Source organism: Takifugu rubripes, chromosome 19 (assembly GCF_901000725.2).
Source record: "Takifugu rubripes chromosome 19, fTakRub1.2, whole genome shotgun sequence".
NCBI lineage: Eukaryota > Metazoa > Chordata > Actinopteri > Tetraodontiformes > Tetraodontidae > Takifugu > Takifugu rubripes.
In genome coordinates, this window is record NC_042303.1 from 17,279,330 (window position 1) to 17,302,841 (window position 23,512).

At 43.7% G+C, this 23,512-nt stretch overlaps 1 protein-coding gene across 3 annotated transcripts in view; it reads right to left on the reverse strand.

Annotated features, from left to right (window-relative positions):
* cntn6 (contactin 6) overlaps positions 1 to 23,512 on the reverse strand; it is a 47,933-nt gene that overhangs the window by 8,644 nt on the left and 15,777 nt on the right. For all 3 annotated transcript variants that reach the window (XM_029827229.1, XM_003973737.3, XM_029827228.1), the window contains 14 exons: positions 12,948 to 13,130; positions 10,291 to 10,414; positions 9,959 to 10,134; positions 9,343 to 9,438; positions 7,652 to 7,855; positions 7,019 to 7,121; positions 6,731 to 6,915; positions 5,012 to 5,154; positions 4,694 to 4,823; positions 4,273 to 4,423; positions 2,843 to 2,970; positions 2,089 to 2,261; positions 1,068 to 1,185; positions 6 to 164 (listed from right to left, as the gene is read on the reverse strand). In XM_029827229.1, coding sequence (XP_029683089.1) covers positions 6 to 164; positions 1,068 to 1,185; positions 2,089 to 2,261; positions 2,843 to 2,970; positions 4,273 to 4,423; positions 4,694 to 4,823; positions 5,012 to 5,154; positions 6,731 to 6,915; positions 7,019 to 7,121; positions 7,652 to 7,855; positions 9,343 to 9,438; positions 9,959 to 10,134; positions 10,291 to 10,414; positions 12,948 to 13,008 — 1,951 coding nt within the window. In that variant the 5' untranslated portion in view covers positions 13,009 to 13,130. The remainder of the gene's footprint in view (positions 1 to 5; positions 165 to 1,067; positions 1,186 to 2,088; positions 2,262 to 2,842; positions 2,971 to 4,272; positions 4,424 to 4,693; positions 4,824 to 5,011; positions 5,155 to 6,730; positions 6,916 to 7,018; positions 7,122 to 7,651; positions 7,856 to 9,342; positions 9,439 to 9,958; positions 10,135 to 10,290; positions 10,415 to 12,947; positions 13,131 to 23,512) is intronic.

Consider the following 23,512-nt stretch of genomic DNA (forward strand, 5'->3'; position numbering starts at 1 on the left):
GTTACCTGTTGCGACTGTCTGCCAGCCAATAGAGAAGGGCGTCCTGGCCTGCACCATGTACATGGTGACGGGGCTGTGGTTGTCAGGCCCGGAGCCCCAGGACAGTTGCACAGTTGAGTCAGTAATGTGAGTGACTGCCAAACCCTCTGGGGCACCAGGAGGTCCTGTGACAGCCAGAACAGGGTTGGAAGCCTGCATTAGCAACCCTTTAGTCCAGCATCACAAATCCAGATCCAAAAACAGGTGTTAAGTGGCTCAACCCAGTTAAAAACCCCTTCCAGGGTTAGCAGACCTGTAATTGATTCTACTGGGAGTGCCGCAGATCAATGCGCTGAATAGTATGGTTCACGTAGAGCCTAGATTAGAGCAATGTGATTTAGTGGGCTCAGCCCAGTATGTTATGTCTCTATTAAATTACCTGTTTGTTTGTCAGGTCACTGAATTGGTACTTAAGGGATTTAGGGTGTCGGCTTTGGTGGCATTGGATGATAAAATTAAGGACTGAAAGACCCGACTGCTTTAACAATATTTGGTTTGGGATTGAAACCGCAATTAACCATAGACAGAAAGATTCAAGGAGAAGCTTAAAATCTAACCTGAGCTAGAAACAAACAAACGGACAACAACAGCCCCCTTTTCCTGCAAAGTAGAGCCTCTGTTCGTTTGTATTTGGTAATTAGCTTTTTGATCATCGATGACAGAAAGTCAAAAGAATCCAAATAGAATAACTGGCTGAGAACAAAAGCTTAAGTGCTCTGAAAATGTGTGTTGCTCTCGGCACGGCCTGCTCCACCATCAACAAACTAGCGTGGTGGCATTTCTCTGGCGTGAATGGAGGGAGAAAGACTCAAGCAAAGGATATTGGCTCTAATGTGTGGAAGCAGAATTTTGAAACTGCAAAAGGAATTGATTGCTTGCGTGTGTGTGTGTGTGTGTGTGTGTGCAAATCAAAAGCTCTCACATAAGAGAGGGATGATAAAAAGGTCAACGTGTAGTAGTTATATTTAGCTTGTTTGCCTTGCTGTTATTACATGTTATTACAATAATAACCAGGATCAGCCACCCACCTCGGACAGTTAACTCTGCTGCTGCTGAAACAGTGTCCACCTCAGTGTGGACCATACACACATACTTCCCAGAATGCTTTAGCTGGATGTTCCTCACCATCAGGTCACCTGCAAAGCCCTGATGAGGAAGCAAAGACGTTGAAGTTTAGCCCAAGCTGGAATTCCACCCTCAGAACGGGCCTGCTGACTCATCGTATTTGTTGAGACATTTTGGCAGAAGAGCAATTAAAAAAAGCAACTTTTGGGAGTTCTGATATCTTCTTTTTGACCTGTTGTTGAGCAAGATATTGGGTTTTTGTGGGAGTGCTTTGATACGTGGCTGCCTTACACATTTAATAAAACAGAGGACTCGCACCTACCGTGTGCTGCTGCTTCACATTAATAATTGAATCCTGTGGCAGCTGTCGGAGTCATCACATCCACTATATTGTGATATATTACAGAGATCATCATGGCCGAAGCGTCCAACCATTGTCTCTAAATCCCTGTTGGCTGGCAGCACTAATACACACTCAGTCAATACAGCACTTTACATCACATTGTCTAATTTGTAATAACCTCCCACAGTAGAGTGTGGAAGCTCTGCCTCCCTCAGTTGGTGAGACTGTTTTAGACTTTCTAATATTAACATTCATGATGGTCTGTAAGAAGCAATCGAGTTAACAAAGTAATTAGATAAAGTCAACAGTATAGTTTCCATAGCTTGAAAATACTTAGATTCTAATTAAATGTGAAAGTCTGAAAATAACCTTTGATAAGACTGAACCACAATTAATTTATATTCAACATGTTCTGCTGTAAAGTCACATTTTTCATTCCTTTACATTAGCTGAGCTTTGTTAGACACGTTGGCCCGACTCAGGTTTGTTGCAAAGGAAAAGAAATGTGAGCCTGAAATGTCATCGCGGATATTTACGGCTTATATGCTAAAAGATCCAACTTTCAAACTCAGAGGTACAGTGGCTCCAGAACTTGCGTCGCCTGTTTTCATGTGTTGGGTCTCCAATGAGGTCACGGATACCTTTCCGATCATCTCAAAGTGCTCCTGCCTGCTGAAGTCTATCGCTTTCCCGTTGAAGAACCACTTAAATTTGGGATTCAGGGACGAATCGCTGGAGACCTCACAAGGCAGAACCAGGCTCTGTCCTGTAGTGACGTCCAAGCTCAGAGGAGGAACCGTAATCCTGGTGGGTTCTACGTTAAAAAACAGGAAACAAGAATCACATTCTGCTGTTTGTAGCCCTGGATCCAAACTGTAGCTGTCTAAAATTTCAATCTGCGGTAAAAATAGAATCATTTCCTTGACATCGCTGCAATTAAGCGAGCTTCAATCGTTTCAGTTAAGAACGTCTTTCTGACTAAAATATCGAAGGAATGTTTGAACACTGCAATCAGAAACATAAAGAAAAGAAGAACCACCTCCTCTCAATCTCTTTCTCCCTGTCTCTCGCTCTGCAATCATCATTATTTTAAAACCCAAATCTGAAAACGCAAGAGCAGCTCTTTTCAAATTGAATGCCGGTGACAAAATATTCCCTCCACACAGCTACAGACGGCGGCGGTGAGCTTCACTCCGCTACATGAACAATTACTCACAGCTGACAAAAGCACGGATGACTTATATGTCTGTCAGGCTGGCAGGAACATAAAATGGTCGTATATTTCATTCTCTATTTCATGCTTGAGCTGGAATTTTTTTTTCCACCTTAACAAAAGTTCGAAGCTCCCGGCCTGGAAGGTGCAGTATCCAGAACCTGAGAGAGAGAAATAAATACCTTTGACAACAAGTGTTCCAGTGCTGCTGGAGCTTCCAAAATGGTTTCTGGCCACGCAGGTGTACCGGCCGGCGTCGGCCTTGGAGATGTTGGTGATGCGTAGAGTCCCGTCGTCCATGATGGTCTGTCTGAGGAGATGCACATCAAAGATATTCTTGACACAGATCTCCGACACTTCCTGAGTCTAAACACATCTAATGTGGGTTTAAAGGTGCTTTTTACCTGAGCAACATGCCAGGACCACAATAACCAACAGAAAAATACCAACAAATGTGGCAGCTGATGCCTCAAAAAAGGTTTAGCTGAAGCAGAGCAGCCTTAAAGGCCACACTGTGGAGAGAGCAGCACGACGGAGCTGCAGCTTGAGTGGAATCTTTACCTGTGTCCTTATCGCCCTGCCTCACTCGGAGATAGCATCAAGCCGCTATCAGCCGTTTATGGAAAGTAATAACATGGCTGCATGCATACAGAAGATCTCGCTATAAAATATGTCAGACTGGTCTCACGGGCAGAATGAAGAGGCAGTCTGACAAGATTCACTTGTACTTTAATATGTGCATTAATTCCAAGGTGACGAGGGTGCAATTTTAATATTTTAATATATTTCACGCTTCAAACAGATAGCAGTGTATTTCCACTGAATGGATACTTTCAATAATGGTGGCCTGGGGAAAAACAAATGCTACATTAACGGGAGGATTTGTTCACGTTGATGTAAACAGGTCGGACTCGTCTGACACAAAGATGCGAGCACCAGGCAGGGATCCACCTGGATTTACTCCTAAATATTTATCCTCAGGAAAAAGCTCGGTGCTTTGACAAAGCCAATCCTGTCACCTCTGATGTTTAAAAAATGATTCTATTAGCTTTATTTTAAAAGTCTCCATTCACTCATTCCTCTGCGTTCACCTCATCGGTCAAATAAACACACCGTCCACTAAATTTGCTGCTTCCATTCAATAACTTGTACAAGGACACTTAAACATCTAGGTTGTGAGGTGGATCTGTGCCGGAATAAGTCAGTGCAGCTACGCGCACGTCTCAACTGCACACTTCACAATGTGGATTGGTCCGCCTGCCTCCCTGACATCGGATAGAATGATTGTTTTTCTGCACAGGTTTTACGCCAACAGCATCCAGCCAGATTCCTGCTCCACCTTCATCGCTCTGAGTGTCCTGAAGAGCTGTGAGAGTGTGGGGACGGTTCACTTTGGAGGTAAACCACGTTGTGCACTTCATCTTGTTCAGATACTTACACCTAGGACGGGGCAGGGGGCTATTTTTCAAGAAAAACTGACATCTATTTCTATTGTTTGGCTAAAAAAAACACCTGTTCGGGTGGAACACTTTCCAACAAAAGCTGCCAAGGCCCTTTGAGCAGCAGCACAAACACGGCGAAAGCGCGACCAGCGATGCAAACAAGCGCCTACCTCTCAGCGTCCATCAGCAACTGCCCCCCCCTCCACCAGGAGATCGCGGCCCTGGGCGAAGCTCGGGGGCGACACTCCAGGACCGCCTCGCCTCCTCTTTGAACCACTGTGGACTTCTTCACGGGTCGCAGGGTGAAGTCAGGCGGAGAGGCTGAGGAGCAGAGCGGAGCAACAGCTGTGCATCAGTGGAAAATGTCAAGTGCATCACAAGTAATTATGGGAGCTGTGTTTCACCACTAAATGGGCTCATTGTTTGAAAGAACTATGGAAATGAGAAGCAAAGACAGGCGCCGCTGAAGAGCCACTTCAGCCAAGTTGTATTTATTCATGGAAGAAGCGCCTTTATTCTAATAATTGCACAGTCTGTGTGCATCTTCTCCTCCATTGGCTGTGTGTGATGAAGGCCACATCATCTGCTTACCTACAACCTTGAGCTCAGCACTGGCATAGATGGACCCGTGTTCATTCTGTGCTACACACTGATACATCCCAGAATCCAACAGGCTGATCCTGGATATGGTCAGTTTTCCAGCGTCAATGCGGGCTCGACCCTGCGGATCGGGATTCATAAGATTAGATTTATTTTTTTTAGCAATTTTTCTACAATATTTATTGTCACTCGTATCTGTTTTTGGAGGGCAAACACCAAATTACTGATATGAAACCCAAAATACAGTTAATGATTTATCAAGGAGACCTCTGCAGCTTTTCTTCTTCTTTTTATTCTTGGTCTTCTTACCTCTGCAGTTAGCATCTGACCGTTCTTCAGCCATTTGTAAGTAGGCCTGGGATTTCCCATGGCTTTGCATTCCCACTGCAGACCGGCATCAATTGCTATATCAGCATCTCTCAGCGTATGAAGCCAGTGCAGATGTTCCACATCTGTAAACACACCAGTTCATTTGAATTCATGCAGAAAAAGGCCAAATGAATTGCCAAATATTTAGTCTTTCCAACTTTGCCAAGCAAAACCAAAATTAAATACATAATAAATTGAAAAATCTACAAAACAGTTTCCTCTGAAATTGCTTTCAAGCGCACCCGCCTTAATAAATTATTATAAATTATTATATATACACATTATATGGCATAAGGTGGTCAAATCAGGATTGGGATTAATTCTGAGTAAATTCAAATATAGAATAAAGAGAATTCTGTATTAAAACACCTGAAGGAGAGGTGGAGAGTTATAGCTTCATACCACAAGCATTTTCAATTCAACATTTAATACTATGGTTGAAGGGGGGAAATCAAGAACTTGTTAATATTTAAAATGTGGCACTGGGGGAAGAATGAGGGCTCACTGTATCGAAGAGCAGATTAGGATTGTTCTTATTTTGTTCTGTCAAGCAGGAAATATATGAGAGACAGAGACTCTAACCTGTATATTAAACACCTTCAGGACAGACACGAGTAAGTGAACTGTGGGTTTAGATGATTCGCTGCATTCTTGTGAGGATCTTTCAAGCTTAAAAATTAAAATCTGGTAGAGTTAGTGAGGAAATGAGCTCAACGCGCCATCTGATCACGTTCTCCAGGACACGGAAAAGAAGATGTTTCTAAGAATCATGTATAAAACAGGTACGGGAGATATTTTCAGCTGCTTTTTCAGCGTTTGTACTTCAGGCGGGGGTCACAGGGGTGCTGGACTCACCTGTCCAGTGAGGGAGACCTCAGATACAAACCACAGTCACACATAAGACCCCTCCGTTGTGCACATTTTAATAATGCATCGAGCTTCATTTGTCATTCCGCAGCTCTAAACTTGTTGTTGTTCTGGTTGTACAACACAACAGCCCACAGGGACGATTAAACCACCTCTAACCTTTGCTGTTAATTCATTTGTGTCTTGTTTTCTATTCACCAAACCAGTTCTAAACCGTCTGCTGAAGGAAAATTTTAGCATGACAAGAAAAAAAAACATAAATAAAACTGAAAACTTGGACAATGTGTATTTTCTATTGTTTAATATTCACATGAAATAAAGAAAACAAGGACAGAAAAATGAGCCGTGTCCCTCTGGCAGACAGCTGGACAGCTTCCCTGATGAATGTGTTTTTACTTCTGGCTAATTTCATGTGATGGCTGGTGTGTTCGTGCTCCATAAACTATATTTCAGGGTTTAAACTGTGAACCTGCTGGCGCCATACAGGGCGCAGTGACTGATGGGAGCTTTGATGCTTCACGATTTTGCTGAAAATGAGCTTTCAGTTGTAAACCATTGATTTCAAAAGTGAAGTCTGGTCACAGCTGTGCGACTGCCCCCCAATGACAGCTAAAAGGCATTTTAATCTGACAGTAAAGTAGCGCTACAATGAGTCCATTTCATTCTTTTTATGAGTGTGTGTCTTTCGAGGTAAAAACAAAAAACCTCAAGGAAAAAAATAATGAAGCTCATAATATAAAAGGCCATTAAAGCAAAATAAAATAAATAGATGAGACTGTACATGGTTCTTACTTTGGAACAGAAGTTGGCCTCTGGCAACGTTCCGTCCTCGGCTGTTTTCTGCCACACACTCATAAACGCCGGCGTCCTCGGGGCGAAAATATGGAATTTCCAGAACACCAGCGGAGTGGTTGATTTTTATCTTGCCAGGGAGCGGATTTCCATCAGCTCTTCTCCATGAAATGGAAGGCACGGGGCTGCACAGGTGACACACAAAAGGTCATGCGGTCCTCTTTCCTGCAACAGCACGTGCGTGTCTGGCCACAAATCTGACCATGAAGAGCGAGTCCCCGCACTTACTTTCCTAAGGCAAAGCACTCCAGCTTTACTGAGGATCCTTTAGAGACACGGAGGGCGTCAGGAAACTGCACCTCAATCTTGGGCTCGTATTCCCCCATCACTGCTGCATGAAGGATTAAAGACAAAGCAAATCAGTCAAAACGCCCAACGTGGACCCGCAGTGTCCCTAACCTCATTATGAAGGTAATGCAGTCGTGCCGTAGCTGGCACGGCGCTGGCACAGAGCAGGCGTGCATTTGGTGTACAACCGCGTTTGGCTTAACGGACGGATGAGTTTGGATTACATTTCTGCCTCAGCTCAAATCTGAAGGGTGGCGCAGGAGCGCTCGTGATTGGGTTTATTATGTGTGACAAGCCCCTTGCTGCGCTGCTGCCTGCGTGCATTTTTGTCAGCAGGGACGACGTTTGTGCTCATGTGAATATGTGCCTTCATGCAGATAGAGGCCGCTGCTTATGTACACGACTGGGATGCGGCGGGAGGGTGCAAAACATTCGCTCCTAATGCTGTGGAGCAACAGCGTCACGCTCAAGACAGGTAGCGCGTCTCCAAGGGCCGTCATGCACCCAGCCGCGCGTGTCAGTTCAGAGCGCGCCGCCACCAGAAGAGCAGCGGAGCCAGAGATGCACGCTTACCGTCCCTCCGCACCACCACCGGCGCCGGTGAGCTGAAAACCGTGGCGTTGGTCATCATGTTCCTGACCGCACATGTGTAGTTCCCCACGTCGGACGCCTCCACTTTGGCGATGTACAAGTCGCCTGTCCTCTGGGAGATAAAACGTCGGGCGTCCTGTTGCAAAAAGCTCCTCTGACCGTTGAAAACCCAAGAATATTTGATTTCTGGTGGGAAACAAAAAAGGCAGCTTGATTTTTCACCTTCAAAAGTCAAAACACGGGAGAGGATCCAAATGATTAGTTGCCGTGTTCAACTGACACTTATCAAAACGGCGTGTGGAGAACTATGGCTTCATTATTGCCCCACCCCGCAGTGCACGTCTCCAACCTGAGCACCTCTTGTATGAGCTCCTGCGCACCCATTAAAATGTGAATAAGCGTAACATGAGATTCCACAGAGCCTGGTGTGATAGTCCACAAATGGTGGGTGTTGATACGCTGGACTCCACCCAAGCACAGAACCCTGCTTTCACTTTTCACAGCACAGACAGCTTCTTTATTTGCTGTCTGTTGTGATATTTTACAACCTCTGTTTCTTTTCTATTTTTCAGAAGATGGTTGCCTTTGTCTTATTACAGATAATGATTAATAATCTGTAACAGACTGTCAGAGTGGCTGAGTGAAAGATTGAGATGTCTGCAGGAGCTACAGAGTGAAGGTTTGACTGGCTAATGCTGGAACGTCCCCCACTTTAGGGGAAGCAGTGAATTGGAATCATTACTGGGGAAATCAGGGCCAAAGCTGCCAGCCCGTTAACGATCAGGGACTAAACGAACAGTAACCTGAACCCTCGCAGGAATATTATCACATAGATTTTCATAGTCAATAGGGCTCTTTTAGCCATGCTTAAATACGGGGCAATAACATAGCTTTAGCATCATCTGAATCTAGTGGAAGTATAATAAAAAAAACACTGTCTTGCACAATCTTTCAATTTTAAAACACCTCAAGCTAGCGCTATCATGTAGAGCTAATCCCATCAAATGCATGACTGTGCCCTGTTTAAACGTAAAGAAACGGAGGCTTTTAAAGACAGGAGGGAGGGAAAGCTGCAGGGCAAATTGCTAAAGTGTTGAATCCCAGGCGATTGCAGGATTCAACTGGCAACAAGGAGCAGAGAGGAGTCTGGGGCGCTAGCGTGAAATTGTGCTGGTGGACACCCAAAGGCTGCAGGAGTGCAGGCCACTTTGAGGGTCTGTTAATCAGCAACACACAGACGCGCGGGCCAACTCTCCACGCGGTCAGAGGCTAAACGCTCCTTCGGCCACACCAAGAGCTTTTATTACCCAAAGATAACCTGTCCACACTGGGGGGGAGACGTGGGGAAGTTGAGTTAAGGCGTTGGACACTTTATGGATGCAGGATGGACACAGATCAGGCAGGTGAGGAAAGTGAACTTCAGGTTAGGAAGTGTGAGGGTAGACATAACGATGCGAGCAAAAAGAAAAAAGAAAGAAAGGAAAGAAGAGATGCAGGGCGAGAAATACGGTGGAAGCGAGTTCCAGAGGAAGAGCAACAAAAGGAGGTGGGCAGGCAGAAAAACAAAAGAGCGAGTGCAGAGGGAGGAAAGGAAGCAGTGTGAGGAACAATAAAGACTGCTGAGACAAGCAAGAGATTGTGAGGAGCAGAGGAGCCAGAATAAAAGAGCGTACCTCCATAATGGAGGGGAGGGCCACAGAGCAGAACCACGGCTTGGCCCTCCCGCACTGACACTGTGTTCCGTGGCTTCCCGCTGAAGTTCTCCAAAACTGTTGAATATATAATAATCACTTTTTAAGCCTTTAACACCTTTAATGACTTTAGTGACTTCATCAGGCGAGGACATTTCCAACATTAAAACCCGAGAGGTCCCTCCTAATCTCGATGCAGGGGAGCATACTGAAGGTGCACGGGAGGGTTCGCTCATCAGCCCGGCCTCTCATATCACTTTCACCTTTAATGAAGCGTGCCGCGCCAGAATAAATACCAGAGAGATGTCAATCCATGCTGGAGTTGAAAATACCGAGCAGCCGCAGGAGACGCAGGAGGGCAAATATCAGCGCTGGTCACATGAGAACTCATCTAATAAAAATAAAATCTCTGAGACTTGTTCTGCTTCCTTTGTGCTCCGTATGGGTTGGTTAATGATCAGACATACTACTCCCGGTATGTCTCTTGTTCTGGGAGAGGCTTCAACTCCAGAGTTATGGTGAAACAGAGGGAAACGCTAATGCTACCAGCATGCTAATACTACCATTTATGTCAAAGATGCAAAGAAAGTCTACTTACATGCAAACTCTACTTTAGCTTCCCGGCTGACGATGGTCCCAAACGTGTTGGTGGCGATACACTGATAAACTCCCCTGTGATTGACCACATGTGGATTAGTTATCAGCAGGTTTCCTTCCACCAGGCTGTAGTTCGGCCCGGACTCCGCAGTGATGGCTCGTCCGTTCACCGTCCACCTATAGATGGAATCAAAAAGTTTGGTCTGTGCCAACTTTCAAATGAAAAAGACACAAAAAGAGAAATTTGCTGGCGTCCTTTAACGCCCAGAATGTTCCCTGCACGCCTTCGCTCGTTATTAAACACTGTGGTCTCACCTGGTGGTTTACACGTACCTGTAATGTGGAGGTGGGTTTCCTTTTGCTCTGCAATTAATAAAAACCTGCTTATCGTCGGTGTTTAGTGGGAAAACGCTGTCACTTGGCTCCTGGGTGAAGACAGGCCCGTGGCGAGTGTTGTCTGCGTGGAAAAACACATTAGCTGTTCAACAGCAGTGAGTAAGTGACACTGAATTAATGCAAGAAAAACCACTCAGCGGTCACAAAGCTGGAGAATGTAAACTCCATACCCACATAATTAGCTGTCAACTGGACTCTTAGAGAGGATTGTGGGTGTAATAAACCCTCATAGAACTACATTATGAGACAGATAATGTACAGCGATAAGAAAGCAATTATGAAAAAAATCATCCACTAAGAGGCATCTTCAGCGCAGCCTTTAAACAGCAACACCGAGAAGACTTATTCCATAATATCGCTCATAATTTAACTTTCATTAATCTGAAACTGTTGGAAACACCCACAAAAGTTGCTGGTGGTTTCACAAATGTGTGTTTTTCTAGTTCCAATAATTAACTATTGACTCTCTTGGTGGGCTGAAATGTTCCAACGCCAGTTTCCTGTAATATGAAGGAGGCTTTGTGGTTACTGTGGTAACCTTTGTTTCCTGTCAAATCAATTGAAATGCCTTTCCATAGAGGGATCGATGCCTTGAAGCCTTGAAGAGGCCTGATGATGATGTTTAGAGTCAATTAAATGTCAAATGTAATAATGAAGGACAGTTGACATGTAAATCTGCTGTAAACATGGCCTACGGAAGATCTACGGTCCCTGTTATTTTACGCGTCCATGTTGATGGATTTCACTGGTTTCTGCTGTCAGCTGCAAGTGTTTGAGTTCTTTGTGTTGTATTTACTGTCTCTGTATGGCTCTTCTCTGCTGTGAGCAGACTTCTCATCTCCTCTGGTCACGCGCTAAGAAATCATACATCAGCTTGTTGTGACCACTGAGCGCAGGCGTGACTCAAAGCCTGATATCCAGGATGCGGTGATCTGACTTTAGAGAATGAAGATCGTAATTTTTCTTATTCTTAAGTGTGCTGGTGCTGCGCTGCAGAGGAGGAGGCGATGGTGAAACAGGAGACGTCTTCATGTGCAGCAGCCAAACTTGTAAAATGAAAGGGATTTATTTGCATATTCATATACATGATAAACCTTTTAAAGTGACAACCAAGAAATAAGGCCCAAGTGAAAAATTTTAACGTCACTTTTATCTTTTCTTCTCTGCAAAAACCTTTTAGATGCACATTAGAGAGTTTTACATGCGCCTTATTGCATGTATAATGGGGATCTTTAATGGTTTTCTCCATTCATGGCCTTGGAGGAAACCTTTAGGAATATTAAATATGCTGAAAGTATAAACATGCCAATGACTTGCATATGACCTGGAACAGAACTACATTAAATTGCTTCCAGGAAGTGCCACTATTTATACCACTAGTCTGGCTGACTATGCCATACAGCAGATTAAATGGAGGCTATATTACAAGTCGAGTGTGATTACGCAGACTGACAACCGACCCGTCTGCGTAACTGAGTTACAGTTCATTTCGGGGTGATCTGAATGGAGGAAAGATAACATGGTTAAAGCATTTACAGGAGAGCTGCAATCTTAGAGTATTACCTCACTCCCGGTCGGATCAAATCAGGACTAATCTGTTGTGTTGTACATGCTGCCTTGCTAAAGTGTGTAGCCCGATGATCAGTGCAGATGAGTAATTAATGATCGCTGCACTAATTACTCCCATGAAATGTTCCATTTCTCCAGCGATCACTGAGACGCTGGTGTCTGTCCGCCCTCTCGCTCCTCTGATATCTGGCTTTGACGGCCAGACTGCACCCTCATTTTTCTTTGGGTGCACTTGAGGATGAGATGCTTTCTAACACGTCGCCGACCTTGAGCAGGACAAACACTGGTGCCGCCTGCATCCTCCTCCTCCTCCTCCTCATCATCACCATCATCGCTCTAATGAGAGGGGGAGTCTTTGCCTCAGGTAAGGGCCTTGTTGCTGCATCCTGAGAGAGGCGCTCCCTGGTTTCAATGTCCTTTAAATTAGACAAAGTAATGAACCTTTAATAGGTGTGCTATTTCTCCCGGGATGGATCCAGTTGATTGTACGTATGGTTTGTGCCTTAAACACACCGATGTGAATCCATACAGACACAAATTAGACCCAATTGGTTTTCATGGGAAAAAATCATTGCTCAACAGCAGCATGTATTAAATAACGCACATTACTGCTAAATGTACATTTAGGTACGGCAATAAGCCAATTTCTACATGTTATTTAAAAAAAACTCATCCAGCAGATGTAATTTACTTTATTAGTGTCGAGATTAAACTAAATGTCAGGACACCACTGCGAAGAAATGAGTGCAGTAAGGATTTAACAGTATGCGACACAGTTCCTATAATTTCTGATTTAAAAATCATCTCAACACCAGAATTCACCCCTAAAAACAGACACTTTTCCCCTAAAATGCATTGAATATCAATGAAAGGGTAAATGTTAGAACATCTAGAATCAATTTCACCGTCGAAAAAAATCAAATTAAATATCTCGTTGTCGATTATTGCTCAGATTGAAACCAAGTATGCAAACAGACATGCATATCAATTGTGCGTCATGAGAGGCGACGGACTCGGTGTCTCACCAGCCAGGCACGCTTTGAGTGACAGAAGGATTATCAGTTCCCATGGCAACAACATCTTCATTTTCCAAGGTCAAAGATTTGTCTTCTTCCCATCCAGTTGCCAGACAGTGGATGATACGTTTCGGGCACCGGCCGTTTGCTCTGGCTGCAGGAGAGATGACAGGGATGCAGTCTAGCTCAAACCTACCAGGGAAAGAAAAACAAGAGGAAAGTTGGTGGCAAATTGGTGAGCTATTATTAATTCATTCGGAAAAATAAGCAAAACAGATCCCATCCCAAAGCTGAGCTGGCTGATATATAGAGATGTTAGATAGCTGCATCTCTCCAAGGAGAAGAAAGAGGAGCAGCAACAGATGAGGAGAGCCTCCTGTCAGAGGTAGTCTTTAGTGTTTGGTGCAAATTACTACACTTTTTGATAGCAAGTCTGTTATCAGATGTGCATTATTGATCACACGGAATGCTAAAAAATGCTAACGAAACTGTGGCAGTAAACAAAAATGTGCGTGTGCAAATTGTTCGATGTAAACAGAGCCTTCAATGGAGGATGCTGCGATTGATGTCAAACAAACTAATTAAAACTTTTTAATCTATCGCCACTGCACCGTACATACACGACGCACATGTACGGAGATTTGGGGAAAAAGTTGGATTTTTACAAATAAAGTCCTGTTATCAAGGATATTGATCGAATGAGTAGAATTATCCCTTTAGTCTCTGTTTCTCTCTTCCAGCACTGGATTACTATACAAACTGGGAGTTAATTATTAAACAAGGCGTGAAGAACCAGGGACAACATACTTATCCTGCAGGCTTTATCTCGTCAGTCACCAGCAGAGACTTGGTTTCCATTATTCAAACCTATTTTCCCCTTTCGTTTGTCATCTTTACTCACAACTTGTCATAAGTCTCAATCAAATATGGAGGGATGGAGGGAAGGAGGGATCAATAGAGGGAAATTCAGTTGATGTCTCTGGTCCTGAGACGCACCGGACTGATAGATTTGCCTGTTCTGGGAGAAACCAATAGAGAAACTCTATCCATCCGACCAAAGGAGATGTATTTGTCTGAGCACCGCGGGCCTGAAGCTATGGAGAGCTTTGTTTGTCCCTTTGATAAACTGCTCAGATGGGGGAGGGCTCGGTCACAGGGTCAAGTGTGTTGGATGAAAGTGCAGCACTGTGAGGTAAAAGAACCACACAGTTCCATCAGAGGCGGCTGCTGTTGTGAGATGTGAGAAACTTTGAATCAATGCGAAATGTTTTCCAGACATTCTGTCAAAACGTGTCTCTGCAATCAATAGCCTTATGGGCCAGGCCCTGTAAGTAATTCCAAATCAATACGATTTAAAATTCTGATGCCGTTGCCAGGCATGATGTGGGATGAACTCTGAACATGTCAAATTGGACTCAGATGAAAACACCGCAAACGTGCAACGCTGGAGACGGCTACCGAGTCATTTCCAACCCACGAAAGATTACCCAAAAAAAGAGGCACAAGCATTTTGAACAACGTCAGTCAAATCGTTGTTGCCCTCGCAGCCCAGGAGCAAATGAGGTGGCTCTAACTGCACAAATGCCTCAGCAGTGGCGTAATATCTGCATTCCTACCCACGCACCATCCTCGCGTCCATGTGAATGGAACGCAGATCGTTCACTGACGCGAGGGTGGTCAATGAGAAATTACAGCCATTGGCTCTCAGTGGATTGGGAGGATGTGGGAACCATTAGAGTCCATTGCAGGGGCTGTCTAATAAGCCCCTGCAGCGCTGAATCATTAGCGTATGTGCTCTGCCCGGTGATCAATGTTAATTTATGTTCGCTGTAGTCAGCTGTCCACTTTCACTTTCAAGCTGATCAACTTTATTTGTTCAGCTCAAAAGCACGCCCCCCCCCTTCATTTAGCATTAAAAGTCAGGCTCAAGGACCTTGATTGCATTTCGCCACCGACAGCAGCTCGGCGCCGCAGCCATGCGGCGCACGTGGGATGAAGCCGGCACTGTTGTTCTGTTCCAGCGCAACTCTGTTTTAATGATGCACACGTCCTTCTCTTTCTTGGGGACGATGTGTCTCTTGGTCACAGTCCAGAAATTTAAAGTAGTTGCTTGTGATTCCCATGGTTAATTTATATACCCCAGAAGAAACACAATGGTAATAATTCTTGTGCCCAGCGGATGGTGGTCGCAGGTGCTGGGAATACCAAATGGGATGAGGCCAAGTTAATGGTGGCTGGAAGGGAAACTATCTGTCAGGGATAATCCCCAATACTGTAGCACCCTGGCATGGATAATGTGCTTTCCCTGCCTCTCTCCCATGATAGCTAGATAGCAGTAAAGGCTTGATTAAATGAGGAGTGGATATTGGCAGGGATAAATGCATGAAGCTGGTTTAACTTTTGGATGGTTGGCTTCTCTCACTGGATTATCCAAATCAGGCCATCGCAAAGAGGAAGGAAACGGTCAGTAAAGGGTTAAAGGCGAGGAGGAATTAGCCTCTTCTGAAAGCTAATTAAAGATCCCCCCCCCTTTTTTTTTAAAGTCAAAACATGTAAAAAAAAAAAAAAAAGCTTATTATTAAATTTCTGTGCATTAAATAAATAATTGTTCATTCAGATTGTGCAAGCGTGCAACATTTGCAGGAGCGAACACTGAAAGCCATCAGTCACTCTTTTCATTACAGACTCAGCAAACACAAATATGGATGATGCTTAGCAATACTCAAAGATCAAAGAGGACAGGGATATCTACTTTTTCAGTTTATGCTTCCACTGGAAATCTTATTGCAAATGTCACTGAGGATCGTTTTACTCGTAACTTCATTACAGAAGATCACGCCTGTGTGTACGAGGCAGCTCCCTTCAAACTAAAGGTGGTATTTTTAGCGTACAGGTAAAGGGAGATGGCAGGGATGTGTGGGAAAGAATGAGAATCGAGATTTTGGACTAGAGGAAGTGTCACCCCAAGTAAACGTAGGTGTGGACTTATGTGTGCAAAGCGACTGAAATTGGCTGTTCTAAAGATAACCTTAACAAGCATTTTAAAAGCAAGAAATGGTTTTTCAAGAGACCGAAGCATCTGAGCAGGAGACTCTCATGCTTGATTTACCATAGGAATAAAAACGACAATATCAGAGTGCACCTTCTGAGATATGTGTTATTAGAACAAAGTAACTAATGCTTCAATAGTGTATCTAGACACACAGGCTGATAATTATAGCCCGAATGTCTGCTCCGGCCACATGGGGAGCATTTGCTCAGTGTAATTTAGTTTCCAGCAAGACAGACTCCAGCAGCGCCATCACAAAAAGACTGATTGATTCCGCAGGTGGATGGAGCTCAGCTTGCCTTGACCATAATAAATAACAGCCTGTGCTCAGCAGATTGAACTGCAGACATCAGAGAGAAAACGGTTCTGTTTCCTCCAAAAAAAGAGTTGGTTTTCTTTTTACATCAAAGATTATTTCTGGAGAAAAACATCTGTTGCTGGTGTGAATTTCTACAGGAGCAAAGAACTCATCTCCGTCCATCAGCTCAGGTTTGTCATGTTGGCACAAGACTGAAAAAAGAGGCAGGAATTAGTTTTACCGTCAGTTCTAAATGTTTTAATATGTCATTTATTCTTCAGGCAGCACGTCCCAGCACGCGTGTTCTACTGGTTTTCTCAGCTCCCCCATTATCCCGCAGGCTGGGCCAGTAAATGAATGTAGGGCTCATCAGACAGAGGTTACTGGTGTGCTAATGATGACCAGCTTAAACAACTTTTGAATCTCGAGGAACTTGCATGTTTAAGTCTCTGATGTTCAAGTGATTGTGCACGTGTGCACGCGCAGTTTCCAGACTCTGCAGTGGAAAATTACAAATTCACAGAAAGAAATAACAAGAATTTATCTGAAGAACACAAATGATGTCTAATATTTTGTGGCTCATTAAAGTTTTTGGGGGTTTTGTTTCATTTCTTTTGGTGATGACAGACCTTCACACAGTGGAAGTGATGTAAGAAGTGATGTAAATGTTTGAAGTTAGTCTCTTTGTGTTTTCTACTAGGTTAATGGTGTGTTTGTTTGTCAGAGCTACAAAGAACCGCCGGCTTACAGACCTCTAAAGGCACTAATGTTATCAGCCAGACACAAACTGCTGTGTGACTCGAGCCACCACATCAAATATATCAGCGGTTTCCCAGCTCACAAAGCAGAAATGATCATCTCAGTGCCCGTGTCAGTGTGATGGAAACACAGCCTGTTCCACCTCTGAAAATAGAACACTGAACAGCATTTTCCTCCCCATCAGCAACAGAATTTGGGTTTGCTTCAAAGTGTGGTCCACTAATATAGCACATGGGTGAGATTACCGGTCCATCGGGCTGCATTTATTACAGCTGGACTTTCTTGGAGGGGTCAGAACCCAAAACCTTTATATAATTGTGTAAAATCTCTGGGTATGTGATGACACACAGCCGCCTCCGCCTCCAAATGCCCTGCTACCAGTTATTGTCTTTATACTCTGAGACATATTTAGACTTTTACTTTATGAGAGGAAAATACAAAGTGAATCATCAAATACTGGCCGTTCTGGACCTGGGAGGTCAGGTACTTTTATTGAATAAAGACAGACTTTCAACACTGTTCAAAGCATTTAGCTTTGACTGGAAATGACTAAAACTATTCTATTCTATATTTTTTAATGCAGTATGAGTATAAAAGCCATCGCCGCCACTACAGCACCCACAGAAAAATGGTTTATTCCTTCTTTCTTTCTGTGTTACGTTATATAAATAAAGGCTGCGTCTCCTTCACATTCATACAGATACCAGTGCGGTTGGTAGCGCCGCTGGAATGGACATTTTTGGATGGATCTGAGGTATCAGTTGACCATGGCACAGTTTTAATTACATGAAACCTTCTATGGACTGAACTAACAAGCACATACAGGCAGCACAGAACCTTCTGGAAACCCACCAACTGCCCAAACCCAGAGTCCCACTGGCAGATGATGAAAAAATCTACATCCGTCAAAGTGTCAAAAATAAATAATTCATGTTTTCACATTCCAGATCTTTAAATATTCCATTGTGCTGCATCCATAAGTGATTGTTCCAATGCAAGAGATGCATTTGCAGACCAGGAAGGACATGTTGAAAGCACAGCCTACATTCCCGTTTATTTCTAAAGAGAAGAAGGATCTTCATCAGTGTTTATTTCTATTCTGAAATGTACCCTCGTGCGGCTATGCCACTTGTCAATCATGAAAGTTTATCACTCCCCTCAAAGTGAAGATTGCTTGAAGAAATAATCCACCCACAAGGAATCATGTCAGATATTTTCCCACCTAGTGCTGTTTGAGGCAGCAACATTGTCATGCGGAGAAGTCAGCCTCTGGCCTGCAGACGTGCCATCTGAACCCTGCCTCAGTAACGTGCCTACGGAGGTGCCTGTGGGTTCACATTTGCATCTCCCTATTTGTAAAAATAAATCCAGAGTTTTGCCTGGTGGAACGCAGTTGCAAAGCACATACACGTGAATCCTCTAGGTTAATAAATACGTTGTGGAAATCATGAAATCATGGTTAACGAGATTTTTCGAGTCATGTTTGTTAATTTGGCCACAATTGGAAACACCAATGAGAAGCTAAATCATTGTAATACTAACTGCAAGAAATAAAAGTGAACATTTGTTGATGTTTAATTTATAAAAATATTCCTTTAATATGCTAGTTTTTCAGCTACATCTACCCTACACATCTGACATCATACAGTTTTGTAATAATTCAGAACAAGTAAAAATGGCAGCCAAGCAATTAGCAATGCGAGGCAGAAAATCTGCTTCACAGCCCTTTAATGCAACAAAGGCAGGTGAAACTGAGCAAAAAACCTGGCGGTAATTTACCTGATTAAAAGCCGCATAATCTAATTTTAGAAAGAAAATCAATTTTGTACTTATAACAGCTGCACCGGATTTTAAGCCGCAGGTATCCCACGTAGTGATGTGAAAAATTAGATCGAAAACATTCAGTACCGGTATATGTTTTTATTACCGTAAGAGACGAGTCACTGAGGAGTGACAGACAGGTAAGAAACAACAGCCACACTTTTCACTTGTTTATACAGAGACCTTAAATCCAATTTTCATCAAATCAGGATTTTTTAACTTTTAATTTAATCCGCTTAGCAACATAAACAAATATATTCTACCGGTAAATGTTTTTTTTTTCCTAATGGTGTCTGTAATGCAGCTACCTTGAAATATACGTTTGTATCAGCTACACACAAATTACGTTGTTTATGCTTTTTTTACTCAAACAATGAACAATCTAAAACTCCCCGATGGCCCACCTCTAAAATCTTCTATTTTCATCGCAGTGGCGATTGCTTTTGCCTTCCATCTGATTTGTACAGTGGAAACACCACGGCCGCCTGCTCTCTGTGTGTTGACCCAGTCTTCCAGAACGTTTTCAAGCTCGGGCCACCTGCGATGTTTACGTCTAAGAGCTTTTGTCGTCTTTTTGCTTTGGATCAGTTCTTCAGGCGGGCGTCTCCACCTTCTCGCCATTGATTACCGTAATGTATGCCAAGATTACGCGCAGCAGCTCGATTTCCTTCTTCAACCGCTAGGGTGATCGCTTTTAACTTAAAAGCCGCATCATATGCTTTTCTTCTAGTATTTTGATTTTTAATGAGGGTTAGTAAAAATGACTGATTCACAATAGTTGTGATAGTGCACCACGAAAAAAAACATAAATAAGCCGCACCTTAGAATAAGCTGCAGTGTTTAAAGTGTAGAAAAAAAGTAGCAGCTTATAGTCCAGAAATTACGGTAATCACAATCAAAATTGTCTCAAGGTGCATCACAGAGTCCCAGGGCCTGACTCCCAATAAGCACTGGCGGCAAGGAAAAACTCCCCTTTAACAGGAAGAAACCTGGAGCAGAACCAGACTCTTATAGGGGGAGGACAGACAGAGGAGCCAACAGACAGACATGATGCGATAAGAAAAAATATAACCCGGGTAGCAACGGTAACGATGGCGGAACGCATGTTCTCACCAACCTTGTGCTTTACTGGCGCACACATATACCTTTGAATCTTTGAATGTATCCAGTGTGTTAAAAAAAAGAGCTTATTGAAGGAAGTATTCAAGGTAAAAGGTGGAAAATATCACAACCTTTCTTTCACTGTAGAGAACTCGAATCAAATGGAAATTTCTGGCACATTCTAACTATAGAAATTAAAAAGAAAACATGATGATGATGATTAAAAAAACATCTTTGCAGAGAATAAAACAAAAGCTCATGGTTTAACACCTTCCTCAGGCTGCACAGCATCGTCGCTGCTCCTCGAGTTTGTGTCAACAGCACGTGCTCCTCACTGGCTGGGCAATTCTAGCTGTCAGTCATCTAAATAACGTTGGTGAGCGGCTGTATTTCAGACAGGTGAGACGGATTGTATCATTTTTCCTCTAGTAGGACACAATCATTTCCTTACTGTGTTTGCAAAGGTGGGATATAAACAGCAGCTGTTTCCCCTGACATGGCTTTGACTAAGCATCGCTGTAAAAGTCATGGGCTCCAAGGCTGCCGTATTATCCCCTCTGACATCGGGAAAGTGAGCCTAGCAGGAGCCTGTTCGGGTTGGAAGCCTCACAGTCAGAGACTTCGATAGAAAACGTGGCAGAACACAAGAAGAAACCCCACAATGCAGTTACTACATAAAAAATTCATGGCATTTTGTTGCTTCCACGCTTGAATCTCTTCAGAGGTTCTGGTGGCAGCTTCATAGAAGAAGAGCGCTGAGGAGAGAGTGTGCTCCCAGTCCTCAGGAGGATTAAAAATGCCACTCTCAGCGATAGCCTGCAGGGAGGACACCGCCTAATAGAAATGATGTTGATGCTCATTGTTGTGGAGTCTCAAACAATAAATTTGTGCCCTTATTTGTATTTGCAGCAAAGCGGAGTCTGAACTTTGAGCGAGAGGAAAAGTGCAACCTTCGATCTGTGCAGAAAGCTCACATTTACGAGGCTTTCAAAGCATCTTAACGCAACAGAGGCCAATGGTTTGGGCACTGGGGACAGTCAGCATCAATTGATAACCATCAGAAGGCTGATTCAATCACACCTCCAGCTCCCCGAACGCACGTGACTTCAGGTGAACAAGCAGCAGCAGCATGTTATATGAGAGGTGGAGGGTTTGTGTAGAGTTCTATGGAATATTCTGTCATATATGCAAGCAGAGCGAACTCATCTCACTGTGTAAACAAATATGTGTGACAGATCCATACTTGAACTCCTCCACAGCGAATTCAGACCTTCAGAAAGCAGCTTAGATTTAGAGAGAGAATTAAAAGTCAATCTGATCCTGTTTTTAAATGGATCTTGGTGGGGAAATTGTGTAATAAAGTGAAGTAATGAAGTGCATTATTCTGTTTTCATTATTGCAAAGCAGAGTTCTGTTTGTTTAACCCAGGGGAGCAATCCTCCGTGTTGCAGCCGCTCCATCATCTCTGCTGCACAAGAACTCCCAGATTTGCTTCCATCGGAGCTGGAGCCTTGTTTGCCACACGAATACTGATTTTCAAAGATGAGTCAGTATTCTGGATCACTCAGGAGGTTAAAACAGCAGTCAGGATGTACAGTATATCTAGCAGGTAAGAGACCTAGGGCCACCAGCTGGGTTTGAAATGTTCTGGCTAAATCACAACCCCCACAACTTTATCACATGGGCCCAGACAGAACAGGGGTGACCAGTATATCGACACTAATCCCAACACAAATCCTCAGAGGGAGAGAGGAAGACGCTGGAACACACAGAAGGCAGCCATTGAAACAACACCAATTACATCCCAGGGACACGACGGCTAACAGTCACACGACTCAACAACACATTTATGTGCAGATGCAGAAGCTCCACAAAGGCTCCTGAATAGTTCGCTGCATGGTTCTAAGGACAAAAGTGGCGCTCACCAGCAGGAATTGGAGCTGACCGAAACCCCGAATTAGTCCAACTGTTTGGGTATAATTGTCATTACATCCCAACATATGTCTAAAAATGGCCATTTGGGTGTGAACTGGGGGTGACATCCACACTCAAATACAGTGGTGCTGCTCATTTCAGTCTCAGCCTGAACTCTCTGCCCAGGAGACAAGACAGCCATTACTGCCAGGTCTGCATCCATCTAGACTGGAAAATAAAATGTTCACACTCGTGGGTAATAACTATATTCTTGACCTTGGAATGTATATGCTGGTGACAGTTTAAAAAAAAAAAAGATAAAATCCAGTAACTAGTGTGTCATGCACTTTTCTGGGAGGGGGTGTGCAAGTGCACCGTGACGGTGAAGGTGGATGTGTTCGTCCTCGCGTGTCCTGGTGATCGGTCTATATTTGGTTAGGGAGCCACCTGGATCCTTAGTCAGACACTAACAAGCTAAAAAGCAGGGACACTGTGTGTGTGTGTGTTGGGGGCGGGGGTCTCACTAATGCAGAAGCTGTTATTCAGACTAACTTTTCTTTTGATGAGATGTTCTCCACAGCATGATGTCAGTATTGATCTGGCATCCTCAGTTACCTCAGCAGCAACTTGGGGATTTCTGAATTCCGTGGTTTCACTCCGGAGGTCAACATTTGCTCAAGTTCCAGCAGCTCATGACTGCAGGGAAGCAGCTGTGCCTCCAGCATTGGTCACATAAATCAAAAATAGAGAAAACAAACCCCAAATTTCTCCGACTAGGAGTTAAAACCTTTCCCAAAATCAACCCACCACTCAGAAACTTCCAGAAACGTTGATCCATTTCCTCAGACCAGGACATTCTTCTGTTTTGTTTTTAAATCTCCACACAGTTTGGGTGTCTACATGAACATATGAGCTTTTTTATTCAGGTCAAACAAAACTGTTTCCTTCACAGCAAGTTTGCAGGGAGAGAAAGGCGATGATTTCAGCGTGCTAGTCTACCTTTTTATTCAGTTCTCATTCTCTTTGAACATTACCAAGAAGCAAGAATCACTGGAATAAATGTCATTTAATTCAGATCTATTAACAGTCCTTGGATCAAAAAGAGAAAGATGGAGACATTTTCAGTTCAACCCATGTCCGAAAGCTTAATAAACTGAGGTATTTTTCAAATAGTCCTAAAGCAAAGGTCACGGAGACTAAAACATGTTCCTTTATCAGTTGCACACAAGGCTTCATCCATGTAACAATCTCTCTACTGTTGTGTGTGAAGACTAGGAGCTAGAGAGAAAATGACTGTTTCTGTGTCTAAGAGCCAGATTAGCAGACAGCGTAGCATTAGCCCCTGAACTTGCGCGGCTAAAGTCTGCAGACTTTGATCCGTTGCCATCATTTACGACAAGGTTAACTCTAAGCCTATTTGAAGCTTAGTGCTTTTACAGCTCAGACTTCAGAGCCTTCAACTCTGTTAGCCTCTACATACTCTTCATGTTGCTGCTTCATTAGACAAGCTTCCTTCCTAATTGCTGTGGCACTAAGAGCTGCTTTCGGGGAGAACGCCATGCTGCAGTCAGCAGTCCGTAAGGTTGATTTTTACTGCCTTGATGCTGCTCTAATGACCACGATAAGAGGCTT